Source organism: Ascidia mentula, chromosome 1 (genome assembly GCF_947561715.1).
Source record: "Ascidia mentula chromosome 1, kaAscMent1.1, whole genome shotgun sequence".
NCBI classification, from domain to species: Eukaryota; Metazoa; Chordata; class Ascidiacea; order Phlebobranchia; family Ascidiidae; genus Ascidia; species Ascidia mentula.
Genome location: NC_138566.1, coordinates 6,068,262 through 6,082,449, shown reverse-complemented (window position 1 = coordinate 6,082,449; position 14,188 = coordinate 6,068,262). Strand labels below are relative to the sequence as shown.

Sequence of the window (14,188 nt, the reverse complement as noted above, 5' to 3'; positions counted from 1 at the left end):
ACGTAATGGCTTAAGTCATTCACTTCACATGAACAATGAACTGTGCGTGATTGCGTGAGATGTGCTTGGTCTGCCAAGCTAGGGAATGTTATTTTACTAGTCAGTTTGACTGGACGATATTCGAGATGATAACTTTGGCAATTACGCAAGCAACTGCTGCTACAGTGCGAGCTGTTGTTGATTGTTAATTGTTTATTGCGTATAACTCTATTGTCCCGTCTGCTGTAAGGCCTCAACAACATCCATAAAGGAATACAATAAAAAAATCCTTTTATTATGCACGTCGTTCCCAAATAACACCAACCTTTGTTAGGACAAATTGCTTTGTGAATTGTAACGATACAGAAATCACTTGCCTTTGATTTTTACTTGCTCGCAGTGCGCCTCCCTAGACGAAACACGCACCGATCATGGATTCGTCACGCATTCATCGCGTGGGCCGCTTGGTTTAATGCAAACTAACCCGCAAAACTATACTTAAAAAAGAAAATACTTCTATGTTTATTAGAATTGTGTGTAAACTGGCGTGAAATTACGTCAAACGCACTGACGCGTGCTTAATCCCCATCGCCCTTTTCCCTGCTCTGATTATCCTTGGCATTCTGGTTCCTGGTTTCGTAATGTCGGAACGTATTCAAGTTTCCTGCGAACATGTATAAAACCCCGTCATGTTAGACCTGAGATTAGATGGAATTTTAGATGCACTTTTGAATCTGAATTTGTGTTAATTTGCAGAAAGTCACAAAAAGTGACTCCGTGTTAAAACACTGTGTTAAACTTTTGTTGAAGTAACTTTCGTAATTTTAAACGCTCTAACATGTTTGTATCGAATGAACCAATATTATAAATAACTGTGCTTTTACAAAATAAGTTGCGGCAGGTGTTTTGTGAATGAAAAGGCTTATGTTCTGTAAAAGGAAGTTAACTATTTGTCTGGTAAATCCAAATAGTATGTGAAATACGAACTCACATAAACGTGACAAGAAACACGTTACAGTTACTTATCAGATAATTTGATATTGTGTGGCTATTTAGAAACTAAAACCGTGTGTTTTTTTGAGACCAAAATCGAATAAACCTGTATTGACAAGCAGGCAATTTTTTATCATCAAATCGGCACGTCATCGTCAACTATGGCAACAATTGCATTTATTGGTGAGAATAATAACAAGCACGATATCTCAGAATAATCATCGACATCATAAGTACAGTGATATTATTGTTTTACGAAAGTGTGCCATAAGCCACTGGTTTGAAACGGTGTATGTACATACCTTAATCACTTAGGACTTTCTTTATAGCTGTAGAGGGATCTGGCCCTCGGTTAGGCGTTGTTTATTTATCTGCGACAGCGAATTACTTTAGTTGGTGTATATAGTGAAGCAACCAGTCAATGATTTACGTCATCAGATCATATTTTTTCAATAATTTCGATTTCGCTTATGGGTTACCATAACATCGTCAGTCTATTTGAATAAGAAACTGACGATGCCTTTGGTAACCTACACAAGCGAAATCGATTTTTCAATATAAAATCTGCTGACATAAATCAGAGGCTTTTTGCTTCACTAAATGCACCTTAATCACGTACATAGACATAACAGAAATTGCGCCAAGTCAAGTCGAAATTTGCATAGCCTACGGTTACAAGCAACGTTTGTTCTCAGATTCATTTAAAAAACTTGGGCTGAAGTCTGGAAAAGTCCCGAACCACGCCTTGTCATCTTCAAGCCAATGGGATGCTAAACATCACGCCCGTTATGGTCGACTGAACACACCCAACAGACCGGGTCTGCATATCGGGGCTTGGGCTGCTAAAATCAGTATGTATATGTGACAAGCACTTAGACGCACAATTTCCTCGATTTGTCAAATATTAAACATCGGTAGTGTTTTTTAGATGAGCCTGGTGAATGGATTCAAGTCACTTTGGTTAAACCAACCAAAGTTACCGGTGTTATTACACAAGGCAGAAATGGCCTCGACCCTGGACAATGGGTAACGCGATATAATATAATGTACATGGGCCCTTTCGACAATGACTGGAAAACAGTCCAGGACTCTACAGGCGAAAAGGACGAGGTTTTTACGTTGATTGTTGAATTGGTTTAAATTTGGTTTACTTTGTTACATTGGGGAGGGTCTATATTATTTAACTACAATTTCGCACCTCCCTAACCCTTTATTGTAAAAAACAGTTAATAATTTTTCAATCCACGTTAAGCGGGTTTTTTGTTCACACTTTCATTGAAACTTGTTTTTGGATACATTCTGGTCAAGACACAAGTATCAAAAAACTTCTAACCATTTATTTGTTTTAGTATGTTTTAAATACTACTTCCTAACATTTTTCGCAGCTTTTTCATGGGAACAGCGATAGGGACACAAAGGTGATCAACGTCTTCCACGAACCGGTGGTTGCAGTAAAACTTCGTCTTGTCGCCCAAGAGTGGAAAGGTCATATTAGTTTGCGTCACGAATACTTGATGTCTACTTAAGAGTGACTTGTGACAAACAACAATATCACAATATGTACATTTGACATGCTGCATATGAGCGATATTATTTGTAACAGAACTAACATTGAAAAATAAAAACTGATTGGAAAAATGCATCTCTTTCAATGTAACTGTTGTTGTATTCTTGGCAGGTAGAAGCTTTAAACTGCATTTATACCATAATTACGACACGACCAACCCCTTTTGTGTGGAATACGAATCCCACAAAATTGAATAATATTATTGTATAAACGATATATAAACACACCTTTAAGGCCGTATCTTACAATTAAATCTTGAAAATTGAGCTTTAGAGGTCATTCGCCTTACAGCACCTGGTGGCAGTTTCTCTTGTTTGCCAAAAACAGTTTCCGGGTCTGATGACTCATGAAGGGGGACTACTATTACTTAACAGAAAAAAAATTGATTGCAGCTGCATTAAGACAGCACGTGGGTGGGGGCGTTTGCAAAGGCTTATCGCCAAACTGCCAGTCCTAGGTTTGTCTCTGTCTTAGTAATGAAAGGCAACCTCATTTCCATTTCCGTATGAATCTTTTGCTGTTTTCCAGTTGAAATCGGAAGGACCAACATACAAAACTTTGTATCGTGTAACCCATTGTCCTGGTTCGAAGCCATTTCTACCTTGTGTGATGACCCCAGCTATTCTGGTTGGACTTGCCAAATCAACTTGAATCCATTGGTTTGAATCATCTAAATTTCAGTGATTAAGTTTTTTACTTGGCAAAACAATAATTGGAATGTTTCACATTAACTCACTTGTCCTGGCAGCCCATGCGCCGATATGTAGACCGGGTCTGTTTGGTGTGCTCAGTCGTCCGTAACGTGATTCATGTTGGCCGTCCCAACTGCTTGAAGCTGATATGGCGTGGTTAGGAACTGTTCCACACTTCAGACCAAGTTTTGAAGGGGTTGCACAGTAAGTGGGCATTTAAGCGTAATAGGCTTCATCTAATGCTGAATAGCACTCACATACGAAACGAGCTTCCACGCGAAAATCCCACCTATCCTATAAATTGTTCACTAGTTAACACAGCATGAACCAACTCTCCATTGCGGTAATCTGAAACCACACAGTCACTAGCCTTTGGTCTTTGCTGGAATGCAGAAAGCGTACGTCGCGAAAACAAGCCCGTCTGCGGTTCAGCTGCACAGCTTCCTCCCATCAGTCTAGCTAGCGAGTCACGATTCGTTACACGACATGAATAGAGAGTTGACGCGAATGTTATTTGCGCTTCAGGTGAAAGCAACTTCTCATACAGTGAACTTGTCTGGCTTCTAAGTCCCAAAGATGGTTTCTTTGCCTACTGCTGTTGCTTTGTACTTGGCTTTAATGGAACATAACTAATTCGAATTCACCTTTTTCAGCTGCCTTATTTTATTTACTATAACTATCGCGCTGCGGTGCGCCGTTACAAACAAATCAATAGAAATCATATTTCAGCTGTACCACTGTTTGTTTGTTTTTAAAACAGAATTCATGTTACGAAGTCTGTGATAATGTGAAATAAGGCAGAGTAATTCGTTTGGAACTATAAAACAGAATGCTTATCACAGCTATTTTCTTCAACTGGGAGGAGCTTTTCTTTGTTGTGTGGGTTCTGTTTTATTGTTCAATGACAAGTTTTTGTTGAGATTGCCAGTAACAATTTCTAATGCCCAGGAAGGAAATGAAACTTACTTGCGCACACAAAACATGATTGAATTTTTACGACAAGTAAACATCAGATGCACTGAACGTTTCAGTTCTGTACAACACAACAAGCACACCAGGTTGCCTGTGTACACAACGGAAAGTAATATAGCTGAATGGAAGAGTCGGCAGACACGATTAATCATTAATATTGTGCGCCTCACAAATGCGTACACAACATCGCCAAAATAGGCCTACAAATCTCTAGGAACAATCGTTTGAGTACTTGATCAATTCGAGTCGTCCAAATACGTTTTCCCAACATTTTCATAAATAGCATGCAGATTGACACGTACCAAGTGTATTGAATTTGTGCACATCCCAATTTACCATATTTGATGAATTATCTCACCTAGAACAATGAACAAGATACTGAAACTGAAATCCATTTCAAACGAGTTCACTAATTACATTCTAACTTCGCATGAGTTTGAGTATTACGAAATGACTCAAACACAATTCACTGGAAGCAATAAATTCTTCATAAAATGACATCAAGTTTACTCTTAAGATACCAAGTACTCGTGACGCAAACTAATATGACCATGCCACTCAACAGGGACCAGACGAAGTTTGACTGCAACCACCGGCGACTGGAAGATGTTGGTCACCTTCGTGTCCCTATCACTGTTGCCATAAAAAACCTGTAAAATCCACAACGTTGTACTATGTGTTCGAGGGAATAAATTACGATAGCACAAAAAATGAACATTAGTAAAGTTTCTGTGTACTTGCCGAGGAACAACAAGCATGGTAACGTGAGGTGATAGACCGGAACAGAAAATTAATTACTAATTCGATTGTAACTTCCATCTGTTATAAGTGCTGTCACACATTTTCACGTAAATTTTTAAAATAGTTTAGTCACGTTAATCTGCTGGGTTTTTTTTCATTGGTCTGACAATAACCTAAATTAAGATGAGAAAGGCAACCTCATTTCCATTTGCGTTAGAATCTTTTGCTGTTTTCCAGTTGAAATCGGAAGGGCCAACATACAAAATTTTGTACCGTGTAACCCACTGTTCAGGTTTAGACCCATTTCTTCCTTGTGTTATGACCCCAGCTATTCTGGTTGGACTTGCCAAATCAACTTGAATCCATTGGTTAGAGTTATCTAAATTAACAGTAATTGGAGTGTGAATATAGAGATTCAACAAAACTTTATATTTACTCACTTGTCCTGGCAGCCCATGCGCCGATATGTAGACCGGGTCTGTTGGGTGTGCTCAGTCGTCCGTAACGTGGTTCATGTCGGCCGTCCCAACTGCTTGAAGCTGATATGGCGTGGTTAGGAATTGTTCCACACTTTAAACCTAGTTTTTGAAGGGGTTTTCGGAATGTTCCTTCGTGGTAAGCTTTAAACAACGAAACAAAGTCAGAATGGATTACATTTAAATTTAACATTGAACTTCGTAAATGATAATTTGATGATAATTCGCTGTAATTTCATTGAAATCTAGGAAGCGAAATTTAGTTTTATATTCAGTTATGCATACGTACAAACCACATTGTTAAACTACAAATTTTCGTTTTATTAATTACTTACCTGTCATAGTTGATTCTGCACTATTGAATAACAGTACCAAGTAAATTCAAACTTCGGCTTGATAAAAAAAAACGGTTGATTCTTCAGCAAATTCGAACTAGCAGTAACACAATATTGTACTGTAGGTTCACAATCAAACTGTCTAGCGAATAAAATTTCGGAATCGTTGACATGAGTTTTGACGTAAGCTTGATCTCAAACATTGAACTTATCTACTTCGTGCGCACCCGCACTCACTTTATCAAACTGAATATAGCTGCTTTTCCAACTGCTGTTGCTTAGTATCGATGGTTACGATTCGCTTTAATTGAACATAGCTAATTCGAATTCATCCTACTCAGCAGCCTTGCCCCTTTTTTTGTCTTAAACAAATGCGCCGTAGCGCGCCGTTTGAGACGAGTCAATAGAAATCAAAGTATCAGGTAATAACACTTTTGAGCAAATGCGTGTCACAGTTCCTCTGCTATGTTGGTCTTAAGATAGCGTCCAGGTATAAGATGTGATAATATGACATACGGCAGAATAACTCGTTGCTAACTGTGTTCCTGGTATGTATTATTTTATTGACATTCACAGTGCAGCCTTCCAGTTGCTTCTCAAGTTTTAATTTCGCTCACGGAGAAATTTGATTTCAAACCCTTGGCATAAATTCTTGTGTTAATTCCCTTACCATCATTTAAAACAACCAATATCGGACGTACAAACGCAAGAGAATGACGAATTGTAAACGGAATTTTTGTGGTAGGGTCCAACACATTTACTACTGACACTGATTTTGTAGGAACGCTGTACTTACGTCGTGTGTAAATCATTGTCACTAATCAGCCAATTGGTCTCGTCGACACAAAATAACGTCACATTTTAAAATGCCAAGACAACAATTCACAAACATATTACCCTATATGTTACTGTTATCATCCTATGCTTATTTACGTCTGAAGTAGTTTACTTTAAGTGTGGTCGACATTAAAAGTAATCGAAGACAGACTTATAGCAGTACTATTTATAGGCTATTAATAAAATGACTGCAATATGACAATGGTAAATATAGCACTTTCCGCTTAAATGGTAGCCTAAGTCTAAATAAATGGTAGCCTGTTGTCATTTTACATTTCAGAACACGTCAAGTATTCGTGACGCAAACTTATATGATCTTTCCACTCAACAGGGACCAGACGAAGTTTTACTGCAACCACTGGCGAGTAAAAGACGTTGGTCACCTTCGTGTCCGCATCGCTATTCCCATGAAAACGCTGTTGTTTATTAAAACAAGTGTTTTCAGACAATAGTGACTTAAAGACGAAACGTTGCATTATATCAACAGATATGAAGGAAAGAATCCCACCTCAGTTTTGCTGCCCGAAGGATCCTTCACTGTTTTCCAGTCCCTATCGAATGGACCCATGTATAAAATATGGTACTGTGTAACCCACTGACATGGATCGTAACCGTTTCTTCCCTGCGTTATGACTCCAGTTATTTTAGTCGCTCTGTCCAAATCCACTTGAATCCACTGACTTCTGTCATCTAAATTGTTGCAACATAGTCAGAGATACAATAAACCTTTTTCCCATTTAGAGATTGGATTTAGCAGCTCAAGCCCCGATATGTAAACCCGGTCTGTTGGGTGTGCTCAGTCGTCCGAAACGGTGTTCATGCTGAGGATCCCAGCTGCCTGATGATGATATGGCGTGGTTCGGCACTTTTCCAGACTTCAGTCCCAGCTTTTTAAACGATTCTGGAACACGCACTTGTAAATAATTTGAACCAATACTACGCTCATAAATTTTCAGTGTAAGCATTGGGCCTCCATCTTCGTATTTCACTGTTTACTGTTCAACGCTCTTACCGATGCATGCTGTCGTTGCCATGGTTAATGTTGACCCAGTGCGCGGGTGAGGCCAGCACGTAAACTGCTCTTCTTTGATTCAATAATTTTTATCTAATACTAAACATACATGTTTGTAATTAAGTTTGTTCACTTGGGAAAATGATAAATGTTAGCCTCACATTCAAATAATCTCCAAATATTAGTCCACGTGAATAGGTTTACATACCTACTGTTTGAATAACAGCGCCGATCATTTTTCTAACGCATTTGCATTGATAATTCCCATTCACTATTTCTTGACTGCATTTCATATAATAAACAACATGTATGTTGCACCAAAGTATTATTTTCACAATTCTGAAAAACACATTGCTGTGAGGAGTTGCATTTTGCCACTCACTTGTTTCATTAGGTTGTCTGCATAGGTACATGACCTATAAATTTTTCCTTCAATCCAAACTTATATCATATTAAGCACAATTCTGGGAGTGTTTTATTGTAGAAAATACCAATTCGTTTTTTTTTTGTGAATCAATCTACAATGTTTGTGCAATATTTTAACTTGCATTCAGATGTCATGGATAATTTAGTAGTGTTTAAAGCTCATGCTCAAGTCCAAAAACACCAAATAGTAACTAAAGGTAATGTTCTCTTTGTTTCGAGTTGTTCGTGCTATTGTAGAACATTTCGGTCGCTGTTCCCACTATTGGTTTTAGCGTTTTTTTTACCAGCAGCGCTGTTAAACTTGGCTGCAGTTTGCTCACAAAAGTCACCCGGATAGAGACCACAACATTGATCGTTACAAATCAGTGAAACATGTATACTTTACTTGCAGTTAAAGACGAGAGCATTACCACCATCGAACATGCAATGATATATGGCATCAAGACAATTTTAGGCTAAATGGGACTTTCCATAACCCTGCTCATGGCATGATCACGGCAGATATCGGAAAAACGCCCAAAAATTGGTAAAAAAAGTACTACTTTACAGTACCTTTACGCCAAAGTTTAATTATACTCTGTAAATCCACAATTTGAATTGCAACAGCACTTTTGAGGAATGACTTGCACAATACAGCATGTTTATGTGGAAGGGACGTTATAACTGATGGGCGGATCCTAATGTTTGCTAAGCTTCAATCAGTTTCATTGTTCATTGTCAAGTCCATGTTGACATTGCCAGAGTAACACTCGTTGAAGGGACTTCGAACTTCTGTTGTGCACACAAAACGCTTAATACGGATCTAGCTGATGGTGCCAGTGGTCACATATTCACGACAAGTACACATCAGATATAATGAACGTTTGAGTTGATGCAACACCACAAAAACTCATTAGGGACCCATTTACGAAAAAGAGTAAAAAAACTGAATGGGAGGCCAACATTTTTTTATTAACGTGGTTCTCTCCGCCTTACATATTTCTGTGCGTCATCGCAGAGGCTGCTACTACAACCGCCGATGTAAATTTTTTCAACTTAAACAATCGTTTGCGTAACCGACTCTAATGCAGCAATATTTGCTATTGTAGTGTTTTTAACTATGCATTAAATATTGCAGCAGAAACGAAATGCATGAAAAATCATCGTCTTCTAATCAAGTACAAGTCAATTTGACTGATTGTGCAACGAAAGCGGTTGAAAACACAGTAAAAGTTTATTTTGAGTTTTGCGGTGAAAATGACTGGTTTCATTTTTGCATCATAGATCAATATAGTCCTATCAGTCTGGTTTCAGAATTTGAAGACGTGGTTTGAGCTGTTTTGTTGACTTAACTGTCTGAACTATGGAGGCAAAAGGCTAGATTTCCCTCAGAAGTCTCTTGTTCTGAACTTAGTACGTCACGGCAGCAAACTGTTTGCGGAAAGTGGCCATAAGCAGAATGACGCCGTTGTTTCCTGAAAAAAAAAGGCGACAAGTTGCCAGAGTAAAACAAACTTGGGAAACTGCAGTGAGCTTTGGCGTATTTCTTTTGCAGGCGGAACAATAAGTCGCAGTGAAAACCATTAGATTAGGCATGTGGAGAATATTTGTCGGGTAGCATCATCTCAGCATGGTCTGCAAAACTTTGGATATATGTTCATTGTAAATGTACCGTTAGTTTTACGCAAAGTTGTCACATGCACTTTAAGTCTTAAATCTGTTGACTAGCTGCGCCTGGCTGTGTCAACGTGCGTTACATAGAAAATAAAGTGCTTACGGTATTTGATGAGGTTTTATACTTGCATTGGTTTTGTTCGTGCTATATATTTGACATCTATACTAGTAATAGAATAGGTTCACCTGAAGCTACTGTTACGTAATGGCTTAAGTCATTCACTTCACATGAACAATGAACTGTGCGTGATTGCGTGAGATGTGCTTGGTCTGCCAAGCTAGGAAATGTTATTTTACTAGTTAGTTTGACTGGACGATATTCGAGATGATAACTTTGGCAATTACGCAAGCAACTGCTGCTACAGTGCGAGCTGTTGTTGATTGTTAATTGTTTATTGCGTATAACTCTATTGTCCCGTCTGCTGTAAGGCCTCAACAACATCCATAAAGGAATACAATAAAAAAATCCTTGTAATTTGCCCGTCGTTCCCAAATAACACCAACCTTTGTTAGGACAAATTGCTTTGTGAATTGTAACGATACAGAAATCACTTGCCTTTGATTTTTACTAGCTCGCAGTGCGCCTCCCAAAAAGAAACACGCACCGATCATGGATTCATCACGCATTCATCGCGTGGGCCGCTTGGTTTAATGTAAACTAACCCGCAAAACTATTCTTAAAAAAAAGAAATACCTGTTTGCAAACTGGCGTGAAATTACGTCAAACGCACTGACGCGGGCTTATTGGGGCCATCACCCTTTTCCCTGCTCTGACTATCTTTGGCATTCTGGTTCCTGGTTTCGTAATGTCGGAACGTATTAATGTTTCCTGCGAACATGTATAAAACCCCGTAATGTTAGAGCTGAGATTAGATGGAGTTTTAGATGCACTTTTGAATCTGAATTTGTGTTAATTTTTGTAAAGTCATAAAAAGTGACTCCATGTTAAAACACTGTGTTAAACTTTTGTTGAAGTAACTTTCGGAATTTTAAACGCTCTAACATGTTTGTATCGAATGAACCAATATTATAAATAACTGTGCTTTTACAAAATAAGTTGCGGCAGAATAAATTTGTAAATGTAAAGGCTTATGTTCTGTGAAAGGAAGTTAGCTATTTGTGTGGTAAATCCAAAAAGTTTGTGAAATATGAACTCACATAAACGTGACATGAAACACGTTCTAGTTACTTATCAGATATTTTGATATTGTGTGGCTATTTAGAAACTAAAACCGTGTGTTTTTTAAGACCGAAATCGATTAAACCTGTATTGACAAGCAGGCAATTTTATATCATCACATCGACACGTTATCGTCAACTATGGCAACAATTCCATGTATTGGTGAGAATAATAGCAAGCACGATTGATCAGAATAATCATCGACATCATAAGTACAGTGATATTATTGTTTTACGAAAGTGTGCCATAAGCCACTGGTTTGAAACGGTGTATGTACATACCTTAATCACTTAGGACTTTCTTTATAGCTGTAGAGGGATCTGGCCCTCGGTTAGGCATTGTTTATTTATCTGCGACAGCAAATTACTTTAGTTGGTGTATACAGTGAAGCAACCAGTCAATGATTTACGTCATCAGATCGATTTTTCAATATAAAATCTGCTGACATCAGAGGCTTTTTGCTTCACTATATGCACCTTAATCATGTACACAGACATAACAGAAATTGCGCCAAGCCAAGTCGAAATTTACATAGCCTACGGTTACAAGCAACGTTTGTTCTCAGATTCATTTAAAAAACTTGGGCTGAAGTCTGGAAAAGTCCCGAACCACGCCTTGTCATCTTCAAGCCAATGGGATGCTAAACATCACGCCCGTTATGGTCGACTGAACACACCCAACAGACCGGGTCTGCATATCGGGGCTTGGGCTGCTAAAACCAGTATGTATATGTGACAAGAAGTTAGACGTACAATTTCCCCGATTTGTCAAATATTAAACATCGGTAGTGTTTTTTAGATGAGCCTGGGGAATGGATTCAAGTCACTTTGGTAAAACCAACCAAAGTTACCGGTGTTATTACACAAGGTAGAAATGGCCTCGACCCTGGACAATGGGTAACGCGATATAATATAATGTACATGGGTCCTTTTGACAATGAATGGAAAACAGTCCAGGACTCTACAGGCGAAAAGGACGAGGTTTTTACGTTGATTGTTGAATTGGTTTAAATTTGGTTTACTTTGTTACATTGGGGAGGGTCTATATTATTTAACTACAATTTCGCACCTTCCTAACCCTTTATTGTGAAAAACAGTTAATAATTTTTCAATCCACGTTAAGCAGGTTTTTTGTTCACACTTTCATTGAAACCTGTTTTTGGATACATTCTGGTCAAGACACAAGTATCAAAAAACTTCTAACCATTTATTTGTTTTAGTATGTTTTTAATACTACTTCCTAACATTTTTCGCAGCTTTTTCATGGGAACAGCGATAGGGACACAAAGGTGATCAACGTCTTCCACGAACCGGTGGTTGCAGTAAAACTTCGTCTTGTCGCCCAAGAGTGGAAAGGTCATATTAGTTTGCGTCACGAATACTTAATGTCTACTTGTGACTTGTGACAAACAACAATATCACAATATGTACAATTGACATGCTGCATATAAGCGATATTATTTGTAACAGAACTAACAATGAAAAATAAAAACTGATTGGAAAAATGCATCTCTTTCAATGTAACTGTTGTTGTATTCTGGGCAGGTGGAAGCTTTAAACTGCATTTATACCATACTTACGACACGACCAACCCCTTTTGTGTGGAATACAAATCCCACAAAATTGAATAATATTATTGTATAAACGATATATAAACACACATTTAAGGCCGTATCTCACAATTAAATCTTGAAAATTGAGCTTTAGAGGTCATTCGCCTTTCTGCACCTGGTAACAGTTTCTCTTGTTTGCCAAAAATAGTTTCCGGGTCTAATGACTCACGAAGGGGGACTACTATTGCTTAACAGAAAAAAAAATGGTTGCAGTTGCAGAAAGACAGCACGTGGGGGGGAGGGGAGGTCGTTTGCAAAGGCTTACCGTCAAACTGCCAGTCCTAGGTTTGTCTCTGTCTTGATTTCAAAATTTTATGTATCACGTTAGCGATCATAAATGCTGTAACAACAAGAACACCCTGTCCCAGTAACTCTTTTATTACTACGCAACTAACTAAGACTTAATATGTCGAAACAGCGGCCATATGTCTGCAGCTCAAATTAACATCAAAATTCGATTGTAGCTCTTGTTCACTTGTTGTCCCACGTTTAATGCAATACTATACTAAACCAGTTTTACAATGTTTTCCATTCCTACGCATGAGGCTTGCTGCCAGCACTCGCACGACCAAAGCGCCTAAAATGACATCACGCAACAATAATCTCGCTTTCGCACGATTTCGTTCGCAGCGGTAAAATTGCGACTTTGATCAGCTGTATCTCAGAAACCAGTCGCCGTATCAAGCTACTTTTTTCGCCAAAATTGTTTTAAAGTTATGACCATCTCTTATTTAAACTGTGTTTAAAACTAACATGTTTTACTTTTCCGTGTCACATGCACCTTATATCTGTTGCCTAGCTGCGCCTGGCTGTATCATCGTGCGTTACATAGGGAATAAAGTTATAACGGTATTTGATGAGGTTTTGTACATGCATTGGTTTTGTTCGTGAGATATATTTGACAATACATATTTGACATATACTAGTTATAGACTAGGTACACCTGAGCTGCTGTTACGTAATGGCTTAAGTCATGCACTTTACATGAACAATAAACTGTGCGTGATTTCGTGAGATGCGCTGTAGTGTACCAAGCTAGGCAATGTTATTTTGTGAGTTAGTTTGATTGTACGATGTACGAGACGTTAACTTTGAACTTGACTCAAAGTGATTTCCTGTTTGCTATAATGCACCAGAAAACTGCAGTTTTGCCATCGTTAAGTGTTTCGCATCAGTATTTTTCCTGAGTACGCATTGTCCCGTCTGCTGTAAGGCCTCAACAACATCAATAAAGGAATGCAATGCAAAAATGTTTTTATTATGAACGTCGTTGCCAAATAACATCACAAACCTTTGTTAGGACAAATTGCTTTGCAAATTGTTACGATGCAGAAAGCACTCGCCTTTGATTTTTACTTGCTCGCAATGCGCCTCCCTAAACACGCACCGATCATGCATTCATCACGCATTCATCGCGTGGGCCGCTTGGTCTTGGCGTAAACAAACCCGCAAAACTATTTTTGAAAACATTGGAAATTCTTCTATGTTTATTAGAATTGTGTGCAAACTGGCGTGAAATCGCGTCAAACGCACTGACGCGTGCTTAATTACCCCATCGTCCTGATCCTGTTCTGACTATCCTTGCAATTCTGGTTCCTGGTTTCGAAATGTCAACACGTTTTCACGTAAAACTTAAAAGTTTATGACTTTTTTCCTTTCCTGCAAATATGCATAAAACCCCGTCATGTAAGAGCTGAGATTAGATGGAGTTTT

General features: G+C 38.5%; 4 protein-coding genes across 4 annotated transcripts; 2 read left to right on the top strand and 2 right to left on the bottom strand.

Annotated features, from left to right (window-relative positions):
- Positions 1 to 1,033: 1,033 nt before the first annotated feature.
- Positions 1,034 to 2,614, top strand: LOC145912639 (EGF-like repeat and discoidin I-like domain-containing protein 3). Its single transcript, XM_083000187.1, has 4 exons — positions 1,034 to 1,155; positions 1,668 to 1,823; positions 1,901 to 2,082; positions 2,358 to 2,614. Exons 1-4 carry the CDS (start codon positions 1,134 to 1,136, stop codon positions 2,496 to 2,498), a joined length of 501 nt encoding a protein of 166 aa, XP_082856313.1. The 5' UTR covers positions 1,034 to 1,133; the 3' UTR covers positions 2,499 to 2,614.
- Positions 2,615 to 2,664: 50 nt separating this feature from the next.
- On the bottom strand, positions 2,665 to 3,651 carry LOC145912692 (lactadherin-like). Its single transcript, XM_083000255.1, has 2 exons — positions 3,276 to 3,651; positions 2,665 to 3,209 (listed from the first exon to the last, which is right to left on the bottom strand). Exons 1-2 carry the CDS (start codon positions 3,445 to 3,447, stop codon positions 3,010 to 3,012), a joined length of 372 nt encoding a protein of 123 aa, XP_082856381.1. The 5' UTR covers positions 3,448 to 3,651; the 3' UTR covers positions 2,665 to 3,009.
- Positions 3,652 to 4,715: 1,064 nt separating this feature from the next.
- LOC145898335 (lactadherin-like) lies at positions 4,716 to 5,894 on the bottom strand. The gene is made up of 4 exons (XM_082986799.1): positions 5,756 to 5,894; positions 5,385 to 5,564; positions 5,142 to 5,323; positions 4,716 to 4,853 (listed from the first exon to the last, which is right to left on the bottom strand). The coding sequence occupies exons 1-4, from the start codon at positions 5,760 to 5,762 to the stop codon at positions 4,716 to 4,718; spliced, it is 507 nt and encodes a 168-aa protein (XP_082842925.1). The 5' UTR covers positions 5,763 to 5,894.
- Positions 5,895 to 10,904: 5,010 nt separating this feature from the next.
- LOC145912596 (EGF-like repeat and discoidin I-like domain-containing protein 3) lies at positions 10,905 to 12,278 on the top strand. The gene is made up of 4 exons (XM_083000126.1): positions 10,905 to 11,025; positions 11,429 to 11,584; positions 11,662 to 11,843; positions 12,119 to 12,278. The coding sequence occupies exons 1-4, from the start codon at positions 11,004 to 11,006 to the stop codon at positions 12,266 to 12,268; spliced, it is 510 nt and encodes a 169-aa protein (XP_082856252.1). The 5' UTR covers positions 10,905 to 11,003; the 3' UTR covers positions 12,269 to 12,278.
- The last annotated feature ends 1,910 nt before the right edge of the window (positions 12,279 to 14,188 follow it).

Coding starts and splice junctions, on each gene's coding strand:
- LOC145912692 (XM_083000255.1), bottom strand. CDS start 3,447: ATGCCCACTTACTGTGCAACCCCTTCAAAACTTGGTCTGAAGTGTGGA. Junction 3,210..3,275: donor CGCATGGGCTGCCAGGACAA/GTGAGTTAATGT, acceptor ACTGAAATTTAG/ATGATTCAAACCAATGGATT.
- LOC145912596 (XM_083000126.1), top strand. CDS start 11,004: ATGGCAACAATTCCATGTATTG. Junction 11,585..11,661: donor GGCTTGGGCTGCTAAAACCA/GTATGTATATGT, acceptor AGTGTTTTTTAG/ATGAGCCTGGGGAATGGATT. Junction 11,844..12,118: donor CTACAGGCGAAAAGGACGAG/GTTTTTACGTTG, acceptor CATTTTTCGCAG/CTTTTTCATGGGAACAGCGA.
- LOC145912639 (XM_083000187.1), top strand. CDS start 1,134: ATGGCAACAATTGCATTTATTG. Junction 1,156..1,667: donor GGCAACAATTGCATTTATTG/GTGAGAATAATA, acceptor GTTTGTTCTCAG/ATTCATTTAAAAAACTTGGG. Junction 1,824..1,900: donor GGCTTGGGCTGCTAAAATCA/GTATGTATATGT, acceptor AGTGTTTTTTAG/ATGAGCCTGGTGAATGGATT.
- LOC145898335 (XM_082986799.1), bottom strand. Junction 5,324..5,384: donor CGCATGGGCTGCCAGGACAA/GTGAGTAAATAT, acceptor CTGTTAATTTAG/ATAACTCTAACCAATGGATT. Junction 4,854..5,141: donor CTAACGCAAATGGAAATGAG/GTTGCCTTTCTC, acceptor TGGATTTTACAG/GTTTTTTATGGCAACAGTGA.